We start from the raw sequence: 23352 nt of genomic DNA, 5'->3' as shown, positions 1-23352 counted from the left end.
GTACCGAACTTTTTCTTTCAAAGAGCCATGATGTCATCTGAGCTGAATCCCCTTCGAGCGCATTATTTCAGCAATTTTTAGTACTTGCCAAGAAGAGGGTTTACTGTGACAATATAGAACTGCCTAGAATAGAACACTTACCTCTAGTAACATTGTAGGTGTTATCGTTTTAAAAATTAACATTTTTTGAGCCACCTTGTCTATCTAGCTATAATTGCAAAATATGCTTTGCACTACTTTCTACAAGTCCCTTAGATATCTTTTTGATCTTTTTCAAAAACTGAAAAATTAATGGATCAGTCCCGCTTATTTGAAAAACCCTGTATACTTTGGACGCTTTTTGTACTCGATAAATATATTTTTTTAATTTCGCAATAAGAAATAATATTTGATCAAATTGAACATTTAAGCATTTAGAACTAGCAAATGTTGAGAAAGCTATTATAACACACTGGATGTGGAATGGGACCTCAGTCCATTGGGACATTAAGAACTCTAATAATTTCAGCAAGGAAATCGGTCTTTCATCTAAGTTCATTTTCTACTGATATATCTACGATGAATCCAACTTTTCACAAGTTTTTCCTTTCAACAACGTTTCGCACATTTTACTTTTTTACCAAAGATTTTTTTAAGACTGGCCATGATGGAGATGGGGTTTACGGGATCAAGAATGTTTTTTTTTTTTTTAATTGGCCATGGCAGTGCATCATGAAGACATTTAACATATATCTGTTTAATTGGACAATTTGCAATATATTCAGATAACTTGATAAGTTTCGCAGAAATTAAACTGATCATGGCATTCATTGGATGTTGTGTTGCTCGTAACAGACACAACCGAAACTGTGTTCTACCAGTGTGTTACAGCAAATAAATGGCCCACACACCAACCATAGGTAGTGACCCTGGTGATGTCATTGTATATACAAAATACTGTGTATTATGGCCCAGGAACCTGCCGCCTGTACCCATAAAGAAATCTTAAGCGGTGACGGGTTAAGCTTTACTTTCACTAGTTGTAAAACTTATTTAAGATAGGGTTAACGGGTGTTAAGTTTTAGTGTCGCGCCTCGACGAGTGTCATTTGAATAGACACACCGTTAGGTGTAGGGTGTTCTTGCCTAGTAGGGGGGATCTAAAATTTTTTAAACTGGTAAACCGGCTAGATTGGACATCAGGACTATTGATTGTGGATTAGATTTTGGTGTTGTTGAAGAGCCAGTTTTGCAGGGTGAGTGAAATAATTTTTTTTTTATTTGTACTATTTTTCATTAAATTTTAGCTAGGTTAAACCATAAAATTTCTATTTAGAATATATTGTTGTCTAATAGCAATGTATTTTTATGAGGTGTTTTTAAGGTTTACTTTAACTTTAATTTATTGAGAATTTATGCAAATGCCTTTAGTGATATTTAAATTTTATTAAGGACATAAAAATAAAGTGTGAATGAGTAAAAAAGGGACCATATTTTTGGAGTTATTTTCAATATTTAATATTCTCGGAATAGCTTATTTGTTTTCAATTACTTCAATTAAAATCAAATAATTCTATTGAAAAAATTTTCAAAGAAAAGATTAGTTCTTCTGTATTTGCAAGTGGGTTTTGATTTTTCAGGATTATGTCTATTTTTATATTAAACAGGGCAACTAACAAGGTATTCCAAATAAAGGTAGACCAGTGTAGTGACCGCTATTTTGTCAATTCTAATTTTCGATGTGTATCTACAGTGGCCAGCAAAAGTATTCATACACCTGTAACGCTGTTAAACAAAATGAAATAACAATATGACTAATACATTGTAACATTATTTAATTAATTTTGTATTAAACGGTAACATCTAAACAACTAATCTATAATAATTTTCTTTACTAAATCATATTGTTTATAAGTACTGTAGCAAAATGTTTACAAACATGTCATAAAATTAGACCGCAAAAGTATTCATACATAATGTAATTAATTAGAAATAATATTAGGATATATATTATTAATATTTTGTGGCATGGCCTTTAGATTCAATAATAGCTGCGAAGCGTCGGGGAATCGATTCGACCAAGTTTCGTGTTACAGAAGGATCAATCTTTAACCATTCTTCTCGCAAAATTTTTTCTAAGTCACTTTTGTTGCTTATTTCACGTTTTCTGATTCATTTCTCTAATTCATACCATAAATTTTCTATGGGATTGATGTCTGGCGATTGGGGTGGAAGCTTAACAATTTTTGGTATGTTGTATACTAACCATTCCTGAACAATTTTCGCCGAGTGTTTAGGATCATTGTCTTGGTAGAATGAATAAATTCGAGGCATGTTTAGTTTTTCAGCACTTTGTTTCAGATTGTTTTTTAAAACATTCAAATAAATCATTTTATCCATGATCCCTGGAATGATCACTAAGTTTCCTACTCCATTGGCTGACATACAGCCCAATACCATGCAGGAACCACCTCCATGCCTTACTGATGCTCGCAGATTCTTGGGGTTTAAAGCTTCTTCTCTTTTTGGCCACACTAACTGTCGACCATCTGAACCAAATATATTGAATTTGCTTTTATCACAAAATAAGACACTATTCCGAAAATCTAGTGGGCTATTTATATATTGTTTTGCGAACTATAAACGTTTCTGTTTATTTTTTTCATTAATAAAAGGTTTCTTTCTAGCCACTCTTGAACAGTATCCACCTTTTTTTATTATCCTTCTTACAGTATCGGGGCTTACTTTTTTTGTAAACATTTCTTCAACCCTTGCAGCTAAATGTGTAGCACTTATTCTTGGATTCTGTTGGACCTCTCGTACAATTTTCCTCTCTTCTCTAACAGTCATCTTTCTTGGTCGTCCGGTTTGTTTTCGATTAACAACGGAGTTTTCATTTTTAAACTTTTTGACAATGCTTTGAATAGTTGCAAAACTCCTATTAACTATTTTCCCTATTTCTCGATATGGTTTATTTTGTTTATGTAACCTGATTATTATTTCTCTCTCAGCAATTGTTGTTTCTCCCAATTTTCGACCCATTATGTCTTGAAACAATTGTTTTTTTAATTTCTGATTTACTACTCACATTCACTTGCTATTACTAGCTGGTATAATTTAGAAATGAATGTCCGTAGATACGATCGACTTCCTTGCAGGTTTAGACCTGTTTTTGTGTGCTGACACAAATGTATGAATACTTTTGCGGTCTAATTTTATGACATGTTTGTAAACATTTTGCTACAGTACTTATAAACAATATGATTTAGTAAAGAAAATTATTATAGATTAGTTGTTTACATGTTGCCGTTTAATACAAAATTAATTAAATAATGTTACAATGTATTAGTCATATTGTTATTTCATTTTATTTAACAGCGTTGCAGGTGTATTAATACTTTTGCTGGCCACTGTAAGTATGTGGGCAGTCTCTAAACTGAACATTCACATCTCTAAATCAATTTCTTTGAATTTGATTGGGGTCATAGAAAAATAATACCAAGGGCTTTTCAAAATCTACTTACTATAAGGACAGTTTCAGATATATTCTTTTTAAATTTCACATCTTGTACATGTTATCATCTTTGGCAAATCTCACGTCTTTGTGCTGATGTTAAAGTTTAATAATAAAAATTATTTACCCCATATAGTAAAATTGCAGATAAATTTTCATTGATTTGCAGCGAAAATTATGTTTCTAACTAAAAATTAGATACCTCTAGTGTTTTAACAATGTCTCTTCTGAAGTCCCCTTTCATCTTTAAGTTTATCCGACATTTTAGTTTATGAGGCCAGGCACGTTTAGAAACAAAAAAATGCTAAATTAAAAAGTGTAAATTTCAAAATCTTTTATGTAGTGAGTCTACATATGTATTTTCTCTCCGATTTTGATTATAAAGAGCAAATTAGGATACTGATTTGTGGACTGATTGTGGAAAGTGATCCATAATAGTTCTAGTATAATAAACCAAGCACTTCGGATTTATTTGAATTTTTACTTAAAAGTTAAATTATTAGCAGATTAACCTGGAATTGGGCATAAAACGTTGTATGTAATGCGTACGTAATGAAATTTTATTCAACTTATCCAATTATGGACTCTATCGCAAGCTTCACTCGACCATAAACCGACTTGTCTAATAAAACCTTAGCCTTAACCTTACATTACCCACATATTATATTAATAGCTATTATTAAGGAACTAGTTTTCAAAATATATTTCGTGCTTGTAAAATAAAAAAAAGATCTTATATTCAGCTTAATTGTCCTATAAATACAGCCTTTATATTTTATTATAGATGTTTCGTAAAAAGTTCCCTGTTCTTTGGATTTGGCATTTTTTGCTAAATAACAAAAAAAACAAATTCAAGCTATTCCTGAACAAGAAATCTTGGAATGAGAGATTAAATAAGATTTCTTTTAGTGTTCAGAAAAAAGTTATTTACGTACCTGTCGAGGATCGAAGAAGAAGATCGAAGAAGAAGACACTTTTTCCACGTTTAGCAAAATTTAACATTCTTATTAGTATCAATTACATACTTAGTCTCTGATACTTATTAGCACAATGAAAATAGGCCATTTCTGTAAGTTATTTTAAGACATAATGTTCTGGTAAAAATTTCGGAGGTATGTCTTTTGGAAAACCATCTTGGAGTATTGGAAGGTCGATCTGAGGTTGGTAAAAAATATAAAAATTCGGCTTCATTGTTTTTTTTTTTTAATAAATACGAGCATTTTTTTCTTCAAACCTAATTCTTAACGATAGAAAAATTGAAAAATCACTCTGGAGAACGGGTTCACCTCATTTTTAAAAGGACCTTTTAGGCATACGCGTAGGGTTTGGCACATTACTCCTACTACTAGTAGGTGTTGCAGTAAAGCAAATAATAAAGTATTTATTTCTATGTGCCTTCACTTACAAAATTTATATATATCCATCTATCCATCCATATCCAATATCCATCTAGTTTTTAAAATGTAGCAGAACCTTCCATGCTTCCAAATCAATTATTTCTATTTTCTAATTAAAATAATGTATGTTGAAACTTTTCTGAAATTTGTTGAGGTCCTTAGATCTCTTAGGAATCCGATTTAAACTTATCATTAGAAATATATCAGGCATTGCGGATACGAAGGGCGAACTTAACAATAAAGGTATTCAAGATATTTTCCTTATGGAATGTATCAATTTTGGTTTGTTATTTTATAACAATAATCATTATTATAAAAGATCATTTTATAATAACATTATTTATATTTTTTAATAATAAACCTATGTAATTGGACAAGAATTCGTCTGAACCTCACTTTAAAAAAAGAACATTTTATTTATAATTTGCAATATAATGAAAATGAAGTCTGTATTGTGCATATATAAAATAAATTTTAAAGCCATTTTGAAAACAAGTTGTTTTAATGAGAATATTCAGTCATCATAATCATCACAAGCAAGTTGGTCATCTTGTGTTTTCTTGTTTGGGCGTAGGGGTAACTGATTGGCGATTTTCAATAATACTTATAAAGTATGGTGATCAAGGTAATTGACTATAGAAAAGGAGATTTTTAATATCTTTCAATTTTCCAAGGAGATACAGGTACAAGACAATCATAAAGCCGCGTTAGTGTAATTTTCGCCAGATTACACTCGTAACGATCATAACAACTGCCCTGTCCTTTTTAAAGTTTCACTGGAAATTTGATGCCGAAATTGTGTACTTTTGTGCAGGTAGAATCTTTGTTTGTATTCTTTGGTGACCTCAAAAATAGCACCATCCTTAAATTTGCCCCCTCAAAGCTGAGTTTTTGTACTATGTTTTTGAAGAAGGCCGTAGTCCAAAACGAAATCTTGAGTGACTGGTACCACCGTGAATGATTTTTTATGACGACATTTTGTAACGAAGTACTCATAATTATTCTTGGAGTACACGTTGGCATACCGAATCTCTTTCTCGTTGTGGCCAACGTCCTGGTCACAAGGAACGAACAGGTGCCATAAAAACATGTCTTATCTAATAAAATTTATCCTAGTGAATTGAAGACAAGTTGGCCAAAACTAAATTCATATTCTGCTCGAAGCAGTTATGACTAAACATTTTTACTGTTTTAATAAAATCATCGACATTTGATAAGTAGCTAATAACACAGTTTGCTATTTCACATGATTCACGTCTTGCTGTAATTTCATCTTCCAAGTACATTTTATGTAATATGCCCATGTTTTGATGGTATGAATGCAGAAGTTGTACGTCCAGAGTTTCCGTTTATTAAACTGGCTACCACTGGTCAATTTAGGGGTGGGGGGGGCTCGCTGTACGACAAATGCGATAGCGAGAACTCTTTCATCAATATTATTTTTCAAAGACTTATGAGACGCTGAGGAGCTTTGGCTTTTGTGAGATGCGACGATTTTTCTTCTTTAAGTTTTTTATATTTTCATCAGCAAAGATACTGTTCTTATTTTTTTAAGATTAGTTATAGAAGTTTCAGTTTTATCACAGAAGTTATGCATGTTCAAACAAGTTCAAATCTGATGTTAAATTCTGAATTAAAAATATCATGATAATAGTGCATGGTGGGAAGCTCTGTTTCTGGATAGTTTTCATGAACCCACTCTAAGTACATCGAAAACAGCGATTTAATGTTTAATTCAATAGGAAGATACTTGCGGTGGAGGCTTTTTACGCGACTATAATGATTTGACATAGTTGACAATGGCATAATGTGTTTTTTCACTTTAGTCTTTTTGTCATCTTGCATTTTACGACGTGATTCCTTTTTCCCCCTTTGGTGACAAACAAAAATTCCAGTCAAAGTGGTTTTATTTTTACGTTTTCCGAATACATAATGAATTCTGTAAAATGCTTTACGGCACACACTGTATTTCTCGTTGTTCATTACTACAGTGTAGTTCAGGTTAGACGCCGTAAAGTGCAACTCAGCCTTTTCTTACATTAGACCTTTTAACATGGTTGCTTTGATGAATACGAATTTGGTTGGTTGAAACTATCCGATGTCCAAAAAGTATTAAAAATATGTTGAACATTATCTTCGTCTACTTTTGAGAAATATTGGCAGCTGCATGGCTCACCGATTTGACGAGCGGATGCAACTGCATTTATATGTCTAGATATGTATCTTTTGCCAGAATTTCTTTTTCTTTTTTGCCTTCACCTTTTTCCAAGTCTTTCCATTTTTCATTCGTTCTCTAGAATATCCAAAAAGTGTATTATTACCATCAGTATCCATTACTTCACTCTAAGATCTCGATAATACAAAAAAACATCGTTTAGCGGAGCGCTCATTGGTGAGAGGGGGGAGCGGAGGGAGGAGGACATTGAGTTCGCCTTTCATATCCGCTTTCCAATGGCATTTTCCAGGCAATTTGGTATTATTCTCTGCCTATTTTCAGAGAGAAAGAAGGGCAAACTTAACGTGAAAAATATACCTGTAGATTATCTGAAAGACCTAGATTCGGATGACGAAAACATTTTTTTCTTACACGACATTGAGTTTGCCCCTCGTATCCGCAACGCCTCATATGTTTCCCATCCTTATACAGGTGTGAACAAAATTTTGAGATTGAACATAGTTAACAATAACCTCAGACATAAATTATGGCTACTCCAATTAATACAATAATAACATCGATAGCTTTTTTTGATTTATCTTGATTCTAACTATGTACCAAAAAAGTCTTAAAAACGAGTAATTATGGTGTTTCTTCACAATTAAGTGGTACCAAGGCTTTTCGCAAAAATTTCCCAGGTCCAATCAGATATAGGTAGCAGATTTAGAATAGATTACTAGTGTATTAATTGCCGTTCCCAGAAGAATAGGAGTTAATTAAAATATTATGCAATTTTTATGCATACAAATTGTCAACTTACTAAAAGGGAACTAATTAGAGTTTGAAACGGTGATAATAATTAGCCACAGGCAATTGTTATCTTAATTCGGTGTCGGCTGTACACTGTATGGTGCATTGTACAGGGCGGTCCATTGTTACGACACATACATATTACCTATTCTTTGGACGGAGGTTAAAAAATGCTCTGATATTCCAAATTAAATTACATTAGAAAATTTGTTATAAAAATGAGGGAGAAAAATCTATAATTATTGTGTTATTAATCCGTGACTTTTTAACAGAGTGTACAATGCTATTGTTATTTAAGTGGTAATTGTCCATTCTATTTTTTGAAATATCAATTAATCTTTTTGACAGCAATACGCAAAAGGAAGAAAATGCCGTAATCAAATTTGCTGGCCAATAAGATGATTTACTTTCTTCTCTTTACTATAGCAATCAGATAACTTCACGAAAATTTTTATCGGCTACGGCTATACAGGCTGTTTCAGTTTTGATCTGCATAACTTTAATAGCGCATTGAACGTCCAATAATAATGTCAGTTTACTATATAAACTAACGTCCAACAAAGCTTTCTTTAGCAAATACAGGGGGTCCAACTTTAATTAAAAAAATGGAAAATATTAAATTTCTTCAAAAAGGTCTAGAAATTCTTAAACGAAATTTTGAAAATGTTGATGATTATAAACGACGCATATGTTTCACTGGAAAAAATATTTTTTAACCTTTCCAGTAGCGTGCCTACCTTCATTTTAGGTGATATTTTTTCAGAAAAACTGGTGCGCTACTGGTTTTTCTGAAAATACAAATTATTCTTTAATTCTTCGTTCAACTCTGGAGAAATAGTCTCTTTTCAGATTTTTTCATTCGACCCACCATTTCAAAATAAAAAATGAAAATAATTTTAATGTACGTCTTAAATTAATAAATTGGAACCCCCGTGCGTAATGGTACCAACATTTAATTAACACAATTTTAAAGGAAAAGGAAAACGATCGATCATATTTTACTTATGTTTACTTAAAAAAAAATTGATTCAATTTAATATTTTCCATTTTTTAAATTAAATTTTGACCCCCTGTGTCTGTTAAAGGAAGTCTTATTGAACGTTGGTTTATATAGCAAACGAACATTATTTTTGGACGTTCAATGCGCTATTAAAATTATGCGGGTTAAAACTGAAGCACCCTGTATACTCTACGTAAAAAGTGTATATTTTTATAAAGTGGATATTTTTTCATGTTTCAAAAATTGACCTCCACAATTATAGATAAAGTTTCAGGTTCATTGGATTTTTTTCATGTTTGTCTATGTATTTAATATTAATTTTAGTTCAGCTTATACTTCATCATAAAATTTTCTTACCGAATACAGAACGGATCTTTTTTAAGACTTTTTTTTAATTCGTGATGTTAAAGAAACTTACAGAAATAATTCAAGTAGTAAATAATGATATTATAAGTAAATATTTTAGTTTCGCGAGAAATAACTAACCAGAAATCGAAAATTAGAAGAACCAAAATTCGAAATTTTTCAAACAGAAAAGAATGAATCTTAGTCAAAATCAATCCCGAAGGAAATTTTGATCTTATGGAATCTAAAGATTTAGAAAAACATGTGTTTCTCTCATACTATAGATGCTAATAATATTATTTCCATGTTAAAAGACCAGCTTAAATAAACTGGAGTTTTGCGTGATTTTTAAAAATGTTTTAGGAATTTGATAATCGTCAATAATAATTGATAAAAATATCTAGAAATTAAAGTCCTTGAAGAATAACCATTGAAGGATTAATTTTGTTGGAGATGTAGTGAAATTCAGTATAAAAATCATTGTAGGGTTCATTGGTTAATAATCAGAATTTACCAATTTCCTGAAAATTTTCAGAAATTATAGTCGTTGGAGAATAAATTTTGCCAGATTAAAATTCTCTGGAGACGATGTGAAATTCAGCATAACAGTTACTGGATGTTCCCCTGATTAGTACAGCTTACCACTATCGAGGTCTTTAGAAGGGCGGTAAGTTCTTGGAAAGTAACATTATCATTTTCAAGTTCATTTTAATTTTGCTGGAAACCAAAGAAGGAAATAAATACTTAAACATGTGAGTTTGCAAACCATTTTTTGCTCACTGAAATTTCCCGATCAACTTTCAAAAACCTTCCATAAATTCGAAAATTCATATAATTTTAAAAGTCATTAAGATATTCCAACAATTTCTGGTAAACTGAAAAACAACTGAGATATCGTTTACTTCATCTTTATTCAAGTATCAGAGAAATTTTCATAATTTACTTGTTTTATTAATATATTTTTTTCTACATTTGCTATGATGGGCGGGGCGCAAATCCTAACTTTTCCTGTAGACTATCTCCAATTAATATGTTTTGCATCATTTCACATAATTTCAAAAAACTAATCATGATATTAACGCATACCGGAACCTTTAATAAATATTATACACCAACATACATGCATTAAGCTTTTCCTTTTTTTAACATTTTGCCAGCGATTGCGGCAAACCTTGATCTTGTCATCGGATTTTTAGTTTCGCTTCAAATGAAAGAGAAATTTACACGCTATTTCACTCAGATATGAATGAACCGTTTGAGGCTAATTAAGCCTCTTATTAGCTTAGTTTTCATAATGAATATGGTTGATTTACAGGTATCCTGTAATGCACTTTTGATCACCGTATGTTTTACATGCCACTTAACGGTCTTACCAGAAAATGCCAATTATAGTTGGGAGGTATTGTGTCACAAACCCATTGCATTGCTCCATGAAGCTGTACCAATATCGGGGATTTCTAATAGGAATATGTAATGAAGTATGCGTACTTCCGCTCCTCTGAGATTTAGCATTATGCAATTCGATCTTGAATTTTTAACGCTTAAATTTTAATTAAGCTTTTTTGCTGATCGAAAGTAGGTAATGTGGATAGTTTGTGAAACCGTCAAAAAACATTAATCAATAGCAACAAGTTGATTCGGATTAGACATGTTTCACATGTTATGAGAAAAAAAATGGTAAAGAGAAATTGTATGAAGTCAGCAGGTGGGCTTGGTTAGTTGGGTTTTTATATATGTAAATAATTGTAAACTTGTATAACCTGCTATTTCACTAATTAATTGTGGGATTAGTCAATGATGATGTGGCAACCGCCTGACTAATTAGAACAATAAGGAAAATATTGCTTTTCCTTACATTGTTAATAGTTTATTTGCATTTCTATAAACAAATTTGTATTTTTTTACGTCAGAAAACTCCCATCGATGGAGCTATTGCGACAGGCATATTGTGTTTATATGCGAAAGAATAATATCTATTAATTAACGATATCCTTGCGTGTCGTGAACACTAAGAGGACGCCATTGTTGTGCAAATGTACTATAATAATCTGAATTTTTCCCCCTGTATAGCATTTTTCCTAGCATATGTCGCTACTACTTATCTGTAATACGTTCTCAAGTGCTAGTCGTACATTAAGTGAAACTATTGGTATTTGTTAATAGCATAATTATAATGGCACTTCTTGTGCTGCAGTGGCTGACCCAAATCGTTTGATTTGAACAAGTATTGCAAAATATCGCAATTTTAAGATGTAGAGCAGATAGGGGCAAATTTCTTTTTTGAAGTTTATGTCATTTTTGAAGGAGTGTCTTCAAAAGCATAGGACATGCGTTCCTCGCGGGGTAAGTGTGTAGAATTAGGGCAATTACTATAATTTTCTTATTTATTTCGCAATCGAGCTTATTTAGGACTTTGCTACAAGCCAGGTGCCAATGTTCCAGATACTGAAAAGATAATGGGTGCTATTAAAATTAAATTAATTTTGCAATACTCGAATAGTCTACAGAACGTTTTTTCTTTGCGAATGATTAAATACCGAATACCTGACAACTGTATTCAGTACTAGTCTTTTGATGGAAATATTGATGAACTGGAGGTGACCATCTCGGTAGTATTTTTCTTATTTAATTAATATATATTTAACCAAGCAATAATAAGAATGCAGATTAACCATAACCAAGGCAAGACCAAGGTTAAACCGTGTGCAATTATTGCAAAAATATTAATAGACAATCATTGAGGAAAAAGTGGAAGTTGCAATGCTGCTGCGGTTCAAAGGAATTGCATAAATCATCATAATACATATTAATATCGAATGGGAAGAATTAAAATATGATGACAATCTTTATATTGTAGGTTTACTCTGTCAGGGTTTATCATTTCAACTTGATTAGTTCAGATTCGTTCAATTTTCTTTAAGTAACTTTTGAAACTGTTTGTTTTGAATTGCGTTTGTCGTGTAGATTTTCACAATAATTTGCCATATCCGCTCATATAAAAAATCTAAAATAAACACTTACACCCAATTCGAGGATTCAAACAACAAAATTTTGCCATGAATTAGAAAACCTCCTGTTTAGAATACACTATCTTTTTCAAGTATTTCAAATATATTCGTCCCAGAATTTGTTGGTACACTGCACAGAGTTTTTCTGTCTATAACCTCGATTTCTTTTCTTTCCTAGAACGAGAATCCAAAGAAGGATAATTTTAAGAAACTTTCGCAGTTTTCATAATTTTTTAAGGGGTTCACCTAAAATTTCAGACGACCTTTTGCTTTTTTTTAGAGATTTTGCAAGAATTTACTAAGAATTATCAGTTTTTGAACCACCAGGTAGATTTTGAAGTTTTTCGATGAGTTTTAAATAAAAAAAGTCGGATTTTAAATTTTAGAGTTTCGAAATAAAAAAAGCGTTTTTTTACATTTGCATTTGAATAAACGATTCTTGAAAAATTTGTAAAACATATTTTACACTTTTCAGACACTCTTTATATCTATATCCTGATTTCTTTTTTTTCTCTATGCGTTTCCAAAAGCTCTGGATATTTTAAAAATTGTGGACAACTTTTACAATTTTCCAATCTCCTAAGCATTCCAGAGAGTCGAAATTTCAAATGATATTTTTATTGTATGTTTAGAGCGGTTCTTCTATGGTTTTTAACATTATTTTGATTTTTTTGGAAGTTCTATAAGACTTTACTACTTATAAGGCTCTATTTATTTGATGAAGTTTTGTAACCCTTTATTTGTATTCTATCTCAGTTATGATCTTATGCGATCAGATTCCAGTTTCTTCAACAAATAAACTTTGCATATAAAACAACAGCATAAAAAACTGTTGCACTACATTCGCCACGGTTCATAAAGTTCAAGCTACTTGAAAACCGTTCACTTTCAATTTCAATGTTAATGTTATAAAACTCAAGTGCGACTTTGATATTTTATTCTCTCCTAATGTTTCTTTCTTGTTGCCATTAGATTCGTCACTATTTGCATTTTCAGTTGGCCTACTCACTTGGGTTTTATATGCTTGTAAGGAAGTCTCATATGTACAAAACGACATAAAATTCCCATTGAGACTTTCCCTTATATTATGAAAGGAATTTTCCAAAAAAAAAGCAAGATTGAATAATCAGGAACACCTAGAGGAATATATTGCACGGATTACATACATTAAAAATTTATATCATCTGGTTAGGCGACAAAAATGGCGAAAGCCCATTACGTGCCTATTGGTAATTCCTATAAAGAGACGTTGGAATTACTTTAGTACCTTGAAGAGCAGTAAATAACAATAAATAAATGTCTAAAATAGACATCCTGTTGAATTAATTTGATGTCATTATCTTGATAGGTTCGAATTATACCTACATTATCTACACCTTATTATCTATACATAGACATCCTTCTGCTAATATAGACCTGGATAAGATCAATATTATAGGATCTGTACTGCAATAATAATTATAAAGTTGATTTTCATTCATGGAAATATTTCCTAATGGAATCTGAACACAAAGTGAAAGGTTGCAATATTTATGTTAACTCCGGACTAAAGTATGTTGTGTGTTAGCAAATGAGGGAATAACGATCCAACTGCATCGGTTCTGCATCCCAAATGCATTCTGTTTGTAATCAGATTACTCGTGTGGCATATTTTATGCTTTTTACTTAGATTTCCCATTGCGTCTATGCGCTATTAGGAAAATACCTAAACACCACTTTTCCCAGGCTCTAGTATTGCCACATTTTGAATTAATTGACTAGTTCAATGTGTGCAAAGACTTTGCTACTGGCTATTAATTAAACATAATTAAATAAATAATGTCCACTTACTACACATACTAACCCCAATTAGTTGAAAAATAATATGTTTCTTCACGTAAGATTGACTAAACAGTGGCACCTTACGTCTCAATTTGGAAATATAGAAATAATAGTAACTAGTTCCAAATTTGCACACAGAAAGTAGTAATTAATTGTTTTTATTTTTGGAACTAATTGGTGGTTGGTATGTGTTAACAATAGGGAAAGTTTTAATGATTATAAAGATCTCAAAAATTAAGGGTTTTGACAAAGAAATTGGATTTTTGACGAAATACTCTAGACTTACTTTGAAGGCTTTAAATAAATTTAAAGAACGAAAATTAATTTCAGTATCAGCAGTTTCTAATGGAATCAACGAGTTACAGTTTCAGCATCTTTAATTTGACATTTTTTGACGAAATTGCCTGCAAACGCGCAATAAAAATTGAAAGAATTATTTAGAAGCGCGTTCCGCCAGATGGTGCTGGCGAACATATTTATGGCCTTAATGCTGTTGAGGGACTTAACTTACTCTTAATAGAGGGCGTTGGCTAAGCGTCTTTAATGGAAAACTTCTCTTCGTCATTGTTAAGAAATTTTTTAATTTAAATTGTCTACCCTCTATGTATTTGAGATTTGAGAATGAGCGATGGTTTTACTGTCGGTTTTTCTTACCTCTCAAATGCACTTACTCGTGACTGAAATGGTTTTCCTCTTTTTCAAATGTTAAAATATACTAGGTGTTATTGAGTTAGATACCTAAGTAAGATATTTCAGCTTCTTTAGCTTCTCTGTGTCTGGCTTTGCATCTTTTTTTTTATCAATCTATCATGTATTCAAACATTTCCAGCTTATTTAAAATTGTGTTCTGGAACTAATTCCGAAGGTAGGTATATTTTGAGTCAACTAATTTCCGTGGATCTCACTAAAACCACTCATAGCTCACAACCTCAGAGTTGTCTCTACAATTTCTTGTTCTACTCCTTTTTTTCTTTTTGTCTCAATTCGAGACGTCTCCTCATCAATAACATCTACAAGAATACGTGCATGTTCATGTTCTTAAGAAAATTCGAATTTTTGGAGTTGGCTCATGATGGAATTCCTGGATTGACGGCACAATTCTTAGAAATTGTATTGTTAAGTTCTAGGGTAAGGTCTTATTGCATACTCTACAGTAGAATCTTCAAGAGGAACGTCATCAAATCAAGTTTCGCAGACAAGAAAATTCGAAATTTTGAATGTCCATTTGTCCGCTTGGAATCATTCGTTGCTGCAACTTCAAGGGTTCGCATATTTCGAGAGTGATGACAGCATATCCTCATGAAGCAATCGAAAACTTGCTTGTCTATGCAGCAGTTTCTCTCAGATTCATTTGAATTGTTTTAGTACATGATGGCGTAGTTAAATGATTCTTGCAACTTATTTCTGAATTATATGTTTATTTCTGTTGAGGATAAACTTATTAAATACTTATTATTAGGCAATGCAATATTAACTTCAAATATAAGTATAATTTAAGATTGAGGAGGAGGAATTTAGTCTTCTTGCATGAAACACGAGATTTGGCTCTTTTTTATCTCCTTTTTGAACTCTGCTGTTTCTCTCAACTCTGTACTCTGGCTCCACTGCTATTGATCCTATTTTTGTATCTCATTCAACTTCTGCAATTCCAAACTTTTGTGATTCAGTGCATTTTTAATCCATATTTTTAACTCATTTTTTTGAGTATTACCTTTAGATTTTAATCGCTCTTCTGGTGCTTCTTCACAACTCTGGTCTTTCGCTATTCTGGAAGTTTTACTTTGGGGGCAAACAATTTTTTTTTATCTCATTAAAATGTTACTGAAATGTTATAGAAAAAACCTATCTATGTGCAGTTAGGTAAGGCTAATGCTTGTTATTTTTTTCCAAGGTACAATTCAAGGTAAAGCTTTAACAAGTGAATGATATATTGCATTCAGGCAATACGATACGTTCACATATTTATTCGTCAATAGTTTTTGGTGGCGATTTCATTTTATCGACAATTCCGTAAAAATTAGGTGTGCCCTGCCCTTAATTAAAGTAAAATGTGGGTTGAAGCACTTTTTCTTTAAACCCAATGCGCAAGTTGAAGGTTTTAGATTGGATCGCTTGGTCTAATTAGTCGTTAAAATGTTTTGCACAACCTAAATCTAATCTAGTGCATACGCCAATTAATATTTACACCTAAGACTATTTTTTGTTTTGCAATTTCGAAACCCAAATTTAACAAAATTTCGGACATTGATCTCAATTAATTTTTCATTCTTTGCCATTGACCTGTAGGGACGGTGAAATATATTTATTTCTAAAAAGGAATGGTAATTTAGAATTCATTATATCCAAATTCCCAATTACTGGGTGATGTAACACATCGGTACTCGTGACTGGCTTGGTATATCGGGCGAGCAAAAAATTTACGATTTATTCATTCGTGATTTGTGTCACGGTTACTATACATATAAGATATCATGCCTTCCGTAGGTGTTTTCTAGGAAGTGCCTGCAAGCATTAGCACGTTTTCATATTCAAACCAAACCCTCCGGTTAAAGTTGGCCGGATCATGATGTATCCCATTAATTATACAGAGAGTTTCTGGGACAGATTGCGATTTGCAGCTGTTGCCAGAACCACTTAATTTTTTTGCACTAATCTATTTCAATCCTACATAAAATGTGTTGGCAAAATGGTAAACTCTGTGGCAACTCTCAATTTAAGAGGGCATGCTGTAAAGTGCATCATACCGTACACTCCTTAACGCGAAGAGCAGCCACTGAAAGGTTACTAAATATTTTATGACTTTAAAGGAATTGTAGAGCACTATTTTTTTTATTAGATCAGCCTGAACTATTACAGAAGGATTGTTCCGTTCACTTTTAGCTGTAAAGAAGGCAACTCCACAACAACTATTATTGAATATGTGGGATGCAGAATTTTTTAATTTCTTAATTACCGTTGCACAATAAGCCTTTTTTCTTGCAAAGATCTACTACAACCTGGTACAAATAAACGTGCATAATAACAATGATTACACGTAAAAGGAAATAGATCGAATTCCTCAAGAAACGAAACGTGCGAGGGTTTGAATTATGATCGTGCGAAATATTAAAATGAATGATATAATAGTTTGATTACTATTATTATTACGAACTTTTTCAATTTTTTCTCCATCTTCTCGAGCCTTGAAATGTATACAATCCCATCTAATTACATCAAGGTTTATTTGTAGAACTTTGAACATTATAGGAAATTACCTTTATACGTACTTCGATTGACTAAAGAACCACTTATTACTTCGCCATAAGTTACAATATATTTTATATATTTTTTAACAAATCTGGGTAAATGTTGATCATAATTAGATAACCACGTAATCTAAACGCTTTGACATACTAACATTTAACACATATTATTTAGAAATAATAGTTCTACAATTACTTTTCAGATCGAATATGTTCCTCAAAACTGCACTGCCACTCCTTTTGGTGCATTTTACCTATGGCCAGCCAGAGTCTTATCAAAATTTATTCCTGCAGAGGATAAGTCCTGAAAGTTACGACAATAGTATATATGGAGGGACCATTGTTGACAATCATATATACAATAGAAGCCCAGGAAAGGTGCAAGCACATGTACCAATTCTTCAGCCCGATTTCAATGTTGCTACTCAAATAGATACTCCGATTAGGTTCCGTGGAGTTGTAGCTTCTAATGGAGGGTAAATCTCAATTTCTAAATTTGAGAATTTTCTGGATAAACAGATCTTTTCCAGTGGTTTTCCATTGGGGTCCCTACAACCAGCTCCTCTGGGGCGAGGTTTTCCGCAATTACCGCAACCACAAACAACCCCAGATCCAAGTACGTTAGGTTGTGGACAAGCACCAGCTTTCTGTTCCCAATCTAGATACCGATCATATGATGGTTCTTGCAATAACTTGGGGAATCCAGGATTGGGCACCCCACAGACTAGATATAATCGATTGTTGCCTGCCAAGTATGGAGATGGTAAGTTTGTACCTTTTTTCCCCTGTATATGTTTCACAATAGGAAAAAGGCGGGAGATGCTTATTAATAATGTTTTTGATGTTATATGGAGGAAACTTAAAAAAAATTCTCGATCTTTTATTATCTGCAATATCCATCTGAATCCACAGAACAGTTTAGAGAATTGAAGGCGTTACAGAAAATCACTCTTTACATACAATCCTCTTTCAGGCATTAGCACGCCCACTGAAGCGAAGAGTGGCAATCCTCTTCCAAGTGCCAGAACTGTCTCCGTTTCGATATATCCGCACGTACCTTTGGAAGACCCCATCTGGACCCTAAACGCCATGCAGTATGGGCAAATCATCACTCACGATATGAGCTTGATTGTCGGAACCACTCAAACCCGTAAGCTTCCACATATTTCCTCACTACCTTAGTTTTCAACGTTCTCTATATCGTAGAACCCCATTCTACCCGATGCTGTTCTGATGATGGTCAGCTGCTTGAACTAGCAAATAGCCCTGAGCATTGCTTCCCCATTGTGGTTCCTGCAAACGATCCTAATTATTCTCAACAAAACATTAGATGTATGAACTTTGTTAGAACCATCACTGACAGGGATAGGAGGTGTGTTGGAGGATATCAGCCTGCTGAACAGGTTTGTAAAAGGGAATACGGAAACTAGAAATTAAAACTAATTGTGTTTTTCTTAGTTAACAGCAGTTAATCACTATTTGGACTTGTCTATTGTCTACGGAAATGACGATATTACTAACCAGCAAGTGCGATCCTTCCAGGGTGGTAAATTAACCACGGAAAGAAGGAACAACCAGGAATGGTTGCCCAGGAACTTAAATGTAACAGGAACTTGTACAGTCTTGGACTTCAGTGAACCATGCTATATGGCCGGTAAAATTTCAGTTTAATAACATCATACATGAGCACTTTTTATTTCATGAAATTCCTTTCATTTGAAATTCTGCGTTTTAGGCGACATCAGAGTAAATCAAAACCCTCAACTCACCGTCCTCCAAACCCTTCTCCTCAGAGAGCACAACAGAATATGCGATAACTTGGCTAAAATAAATCCCCATTGGGACGATGAAACCATCTTCCAAGAAGCCCGCAAAATCAACATTGGCCAACATCAACAAATCTCGTATTACGAATGGCTACCCATTTTCATTGGTCTGGAGAACTCTCTGAAGAATAAAATCATCTGGAGGACTAAGGGTTATGTAGATGACTACGATGCAAGTGTAAATCCAACAGTTTTGAACGAACATGCTACTGCTGCCTTCAGATACTTCCACACTTTGATTGCCGGTCAATTAGAGTGAGCTTTCCAGGGGATTTAGGAAATTTTCATCACTAGATATGTATTTTATTGCAGTTTGGTCAGCGAAAAGAGAAACAGCTATGGCAATGTCAGGCTCAGTGATTGGTTCAACAGGCCTGCAATTTTGGAGCAAGGCAATTCTTTTGACGAACTTACCAGGGGTTTGGGAACTCAGCCTCAGTTGGCTGCAGATCCTTATCACGATACAGAAGTAAGACCCTCTAAAGATTTTAGCATAGCTCTAAAACCTTCTGGAACTTACTAGATTACTCTGAATTGGCTGAGACAACCAGGTCAACCACTAGGACAAGACTTGAAAGCAATTTGCATCCAGAGAAACAGAGATCATGGATTGGCATCATACAACGACTATAGGCACTTCTGTGGATTACCCAAAGCCAGGTCGTTCCAAGATTTCCTGGATGTAATCTCCACGGATGTAAGGAAATCAACTTCATTTATCAGTGGAAGATATTCCAAAGTAACTTTTTGGTAGAATGTAGCCAGATTAGCTTCGCTTTATGAGCATCCAGATGATGTGGATCTCACAGTAGGAGGTTCCCTCGAATCCATAGTGCCAGGTACACTTACAGGACCCACATTCCTCTGCATTTTGACTGAGCAGTTCTTCAGGACGAGAGTTGGTGACAGGTTCTGGTTTGAGAATTCTGGAGATCTTGGTATGTTGGTTGAGGGCAATTTTCATTGCTGGATTGAAATGGTTTGAATGGTTTAATAGGTTTTACATTGCCCCAGTTAAAGGAAATTAGGAAGGCGTCTATTTCTAGGATAATGTGCGATAATGGGGTGGGTGTTAGATCTATGCAGCCCAGAGGATTTGAGAGGATATCTCACTCGTAAGTATCGTATGTTATCTTGTATTATTAGGTGTACAACTTTGCTTCCGCCGTTTTTGAATAGATGTATGTAGCGGTAAGTAATGATCGAAATAAATAACCCCATGTGGGCATGCAGGAGCCTTGGGCACCTGTTAACATAACCTCATAAAAATATTAGTCTATTTGTGTCTTCATCATAAAGTTATTCGCAATTGAAAATGTCAGTGTACGAGCCAAATTCTCGTCATTTGCGGGAGGTTTTACTTTTCTGCTTCAATATGAAGAAATCTGCTGCTGAGGCTCATCGAATGCTCTCAGATACTTATGGGGAAGCCACTATTAGTGAAAGGACATGTCGTGAGTGGTTTCAGCGCTTCAAGAACGGTGATTTTCACGTCGAAGACCAACATAGCGGTGGAAGAAAGAAGGTTTTCCAAGATGCGAACTTGGAAGCATTACTTGACGAAGACTCGTGTCAAAGTCAACAAGAATTGGCACAATCATTGGGAGTGACTCAACAAACAATCTCAAAACGCCTCAAAGACATGGGAATGATTCAGAAGCAAGGATATTGGGTGCCGTACGAGTTGAAACCAAGAGATATTGACAGGCGTCTGTTCGCTTGTGAACAGTTGCTTGCAAGGCAAAGACGGAAGGGATTTCTGCATCGTATTGTGACTGGGGACGAGAAATGGGTTCATTACGATAATCCCAAACGCAAAAAGACTTGGGGATATCCCGGCCATGCTTCCACGTCGACGGCCAAACCGTCTATTCATGGTTCCAAAATCATGCTCTGTATTTGGTGGGATCAACTCGGCGTAATATATTATGAGCTGTTACAACCAACTGAAACAATCACAGGTGCTCTTTATCGAACCCAATTAATGCGTTTGAGCCGAGCATTGAAAAAGAAACGGCTGCAATACAACGAGAGACATGATAAAGTGATTTTGCAGCACGATAATGCTCGACCCCATGTTGCGCAAGTGGTCAAGAAATACTTGGAAACATTGAAATGGGAAGTCCTACCCCACCCGCCATATTCTCCTGACCTAGCTCCTTCTGATTATCACTTGTTTCGATCCATGGCACATGGGCTAGCTGACCAACACTTCCGGTCTTATGAAGAAGTAAGAAATTGGATAGAATCGTGGATCGCTTCAAAAGATGTCCAATTTTTTCAACACGGGATTCGTATGCTGCCCGAAAGATGGGAGAAAGTAGTGGCCAGCGATGGACAATACTTTGGATCCTAAAGGTATAATTAGTTTTTTACAATAAAATCGCGAAATTCGGAAAAAAAACGGCGGAAGCAAAGTTGTACACCTAATACAATTGAAGAATAAGTGGTTGGAATTTTCAACTACTTTCAATAGAGGCCGAAGTTGTTTTTTTTTTAGCTTTTGAATTCCGGGATCCTTTTTTTTGAGGTTTGAATTGTTCATAATAGCTCCATATATTCCAGAAATGTTGTTTCAATAATTCACAAATATTGAATGTTTTGAAAATATGTTCTAGATGATAGGAATCTTTTATTTTCTTTTCTGGAAAAAAATATTTCAACTTATGAATTTTCGATATTTTTATAAAAAAAAGTCATTTAAAATTTTTCATAAATATCTGGAAGTATCTTTTTGAAATATGCGTACTACAGGCTAGTTGGAATTTTGAATATACTCAATAGAGCAGATGACTTCAATTACTTCTCGTGTATATTTCTGTTGTTCACACATTCACGAGTCTAAAATTTCCAGAAATACTGTCGTCCCATGTGAAGCATTACCGGTGGTAGATTTGTCCCTTTGGAGAGATTTACAAGGTGGAGATGCCACATTAACTACTTCAGGTTTTGGCAGTAGTTCAGACTACGACCTATTTAGGAAATAGAAGTTGCGGTAATAGCAAAGATATAAGTATAACTTTATTTATGGATGTTGTAGAAAGATATCAAATGTCTCAGAAACTAAGAAATTAATCTATCTTAGACATTTTTATAATTTTTGTATAGAGTTTTGTTTATTGGCCTAACACGAAAAATGCAAGAGATAGAGGACGTAGTAACCTGAATAGGGGAATATTACGGTTCTATGATTCTGAACTGCCTGGATAGATTTTAAGCACTCCTTTGCCATTGTACTTCTACCAAATATGATGCACTTTTTAACTGTTTGCAGATTCCAAAACAAATATGATTTCATTATTAAACATTTTTGCCTACTTTAAAGCAAGGATAAATTTCTCATTATAGTCGTTATCTCGCATTTTTCTAAAAATTTATAAAGGGCTTTCCTGCTCTTAATTTTTCTATTTATACAGGGTGTCTGGTAGAGCGATGGAAAGTTTTCAATGGGACATAGATGGATGGATCTATATAACCATATTAATCCTGATACAAATTCTCATTTTTTTGAAATGTTGGCCTTCTTAGATTTTTATACAAAATAATTGAGTTGATAGTTTTTTTTAATAGTTTTTTTTAACATTAAACACTTTCTGCTTTTGGAAATACTTTTTTAAAACATTCTTAATTTGCATATTGACAAAGCAAAACCAAAATTAATTATAATTATTATTACAAATAATTATGTAGACGAAATAATGTGTTAAAATACTTTGGTTCCCATTTATTCTTTTATTTTAAACAAAATTTTCTCCAATATAGTGTTTGCTCAATAGATTATTCAAAAACTTCTTTATTGTACACTTTTTTAAATATTATATGATATTAGGACAAAATAATATAACAATATCCAAATTAAAAACTAAAGGAAATGTTACTCACAACAAGAAAATAAGTAACATTAAATTTAAATAAATATTAATCATTTTAAAAGTTATAATGTTAGTTCCAACGTAAATAATATTACTATTAATTCAGTTCATTTAAAAAAAAACCTCCATTCCTAATGCGTTTAGCAGCCCCCTCTTCTCTGCCCTCCCTACTCCCCCTTCTGAGCCGATATTTCAAAAATGACGAGATTTTGTATAAGGATAAATGTGGTTATATAGATTCAAAATGGCCCCATCTAATTCTCATTGAAAATTTTCTATCACTGTACCAAACACCCTGTATACTTTCCATTTTTATTGTAAATAAACATGTTGTTTTGTATAATATTCTAAGCTTGTACATATAAATTAATAGCTTAAAACATG

At 33.4% G+C, this 23352-nt stretch overlaps 1 protein-coding gene across 1 annotated transcript; it reads left to right on the top strand.

Annotated features, from left to right (window-relative positions):
- Positions 1-1054: 1054 nt before the first annotated feature.
- On the top strand, positions 1055-22220 carry LOC136414195 (peroxidase-like). Its single transcript, XM_066398069.1, has 12 exons — positions 1055-1234; positions 17474-17746; positions 17801-18033; positions 18244-18420; positions 18477-18673; positions 18729-18924; positions 19006-19351; positions 19409-19565; positions 19620-19793; positions 19851-20034; positions 20094-20211; positions 21951-22220. Exons 2-12 carry the CDS (start codon positions 17481-17483, stop codon positions 22081-22083), a joined length of 2181 nt encoding a protein of 726 aa, XP_066254166.1. The 5' UTR covers positions 1055-1234; positions 17474-17480; the 3' UTR covers positions 22084-22220.
- The last annotated feature ends 1132 nt before the right edge of the window (positions 22221-23352 follow it).

This window comes from Euwallacea similis, chromosome 16, assembly GCF_039881205.1.
Source record: "Euwallacea similis isolate ESF13 chromosome 16, ESF131.1, whole genome shotgun sequence".
In the NCBI taxonomy this organism is placed as follows: domain Eukaryota; kingdom Metazoa; phylum Arthropoda; class Insecta; order Coleoptera; family Curculionidae; genus Euwallacea; species Euwallacea similis.
Note: the sequence above shows the minus strand (reverse complement) of the source record. Positions and strands in the feature narration are given on the sequence as shown.

Coding starts and splice junctions, on each gene's coding strand:
- LOC136414195 (XM_066398069.1), top strand. CDS start 17,481: ATGTTCCTCAAAACTGCACTGCCACTCCTTTTGGTGCATTTTACCTAT. Junction 19,566..19,619: donor ATCCTTATCACGATACAGAA/GTAAGACCCTCT, acceptor GGAACTTACTAG/ATTACTCTGAATTGGCTGAG. Junction 20,212..21,950: donor TTTGAGAGGATATCTCACTC/GTAAGTATCGTA, acceptor TAAAATTTCCAG/AAATACTGTCGTCCCATGTG.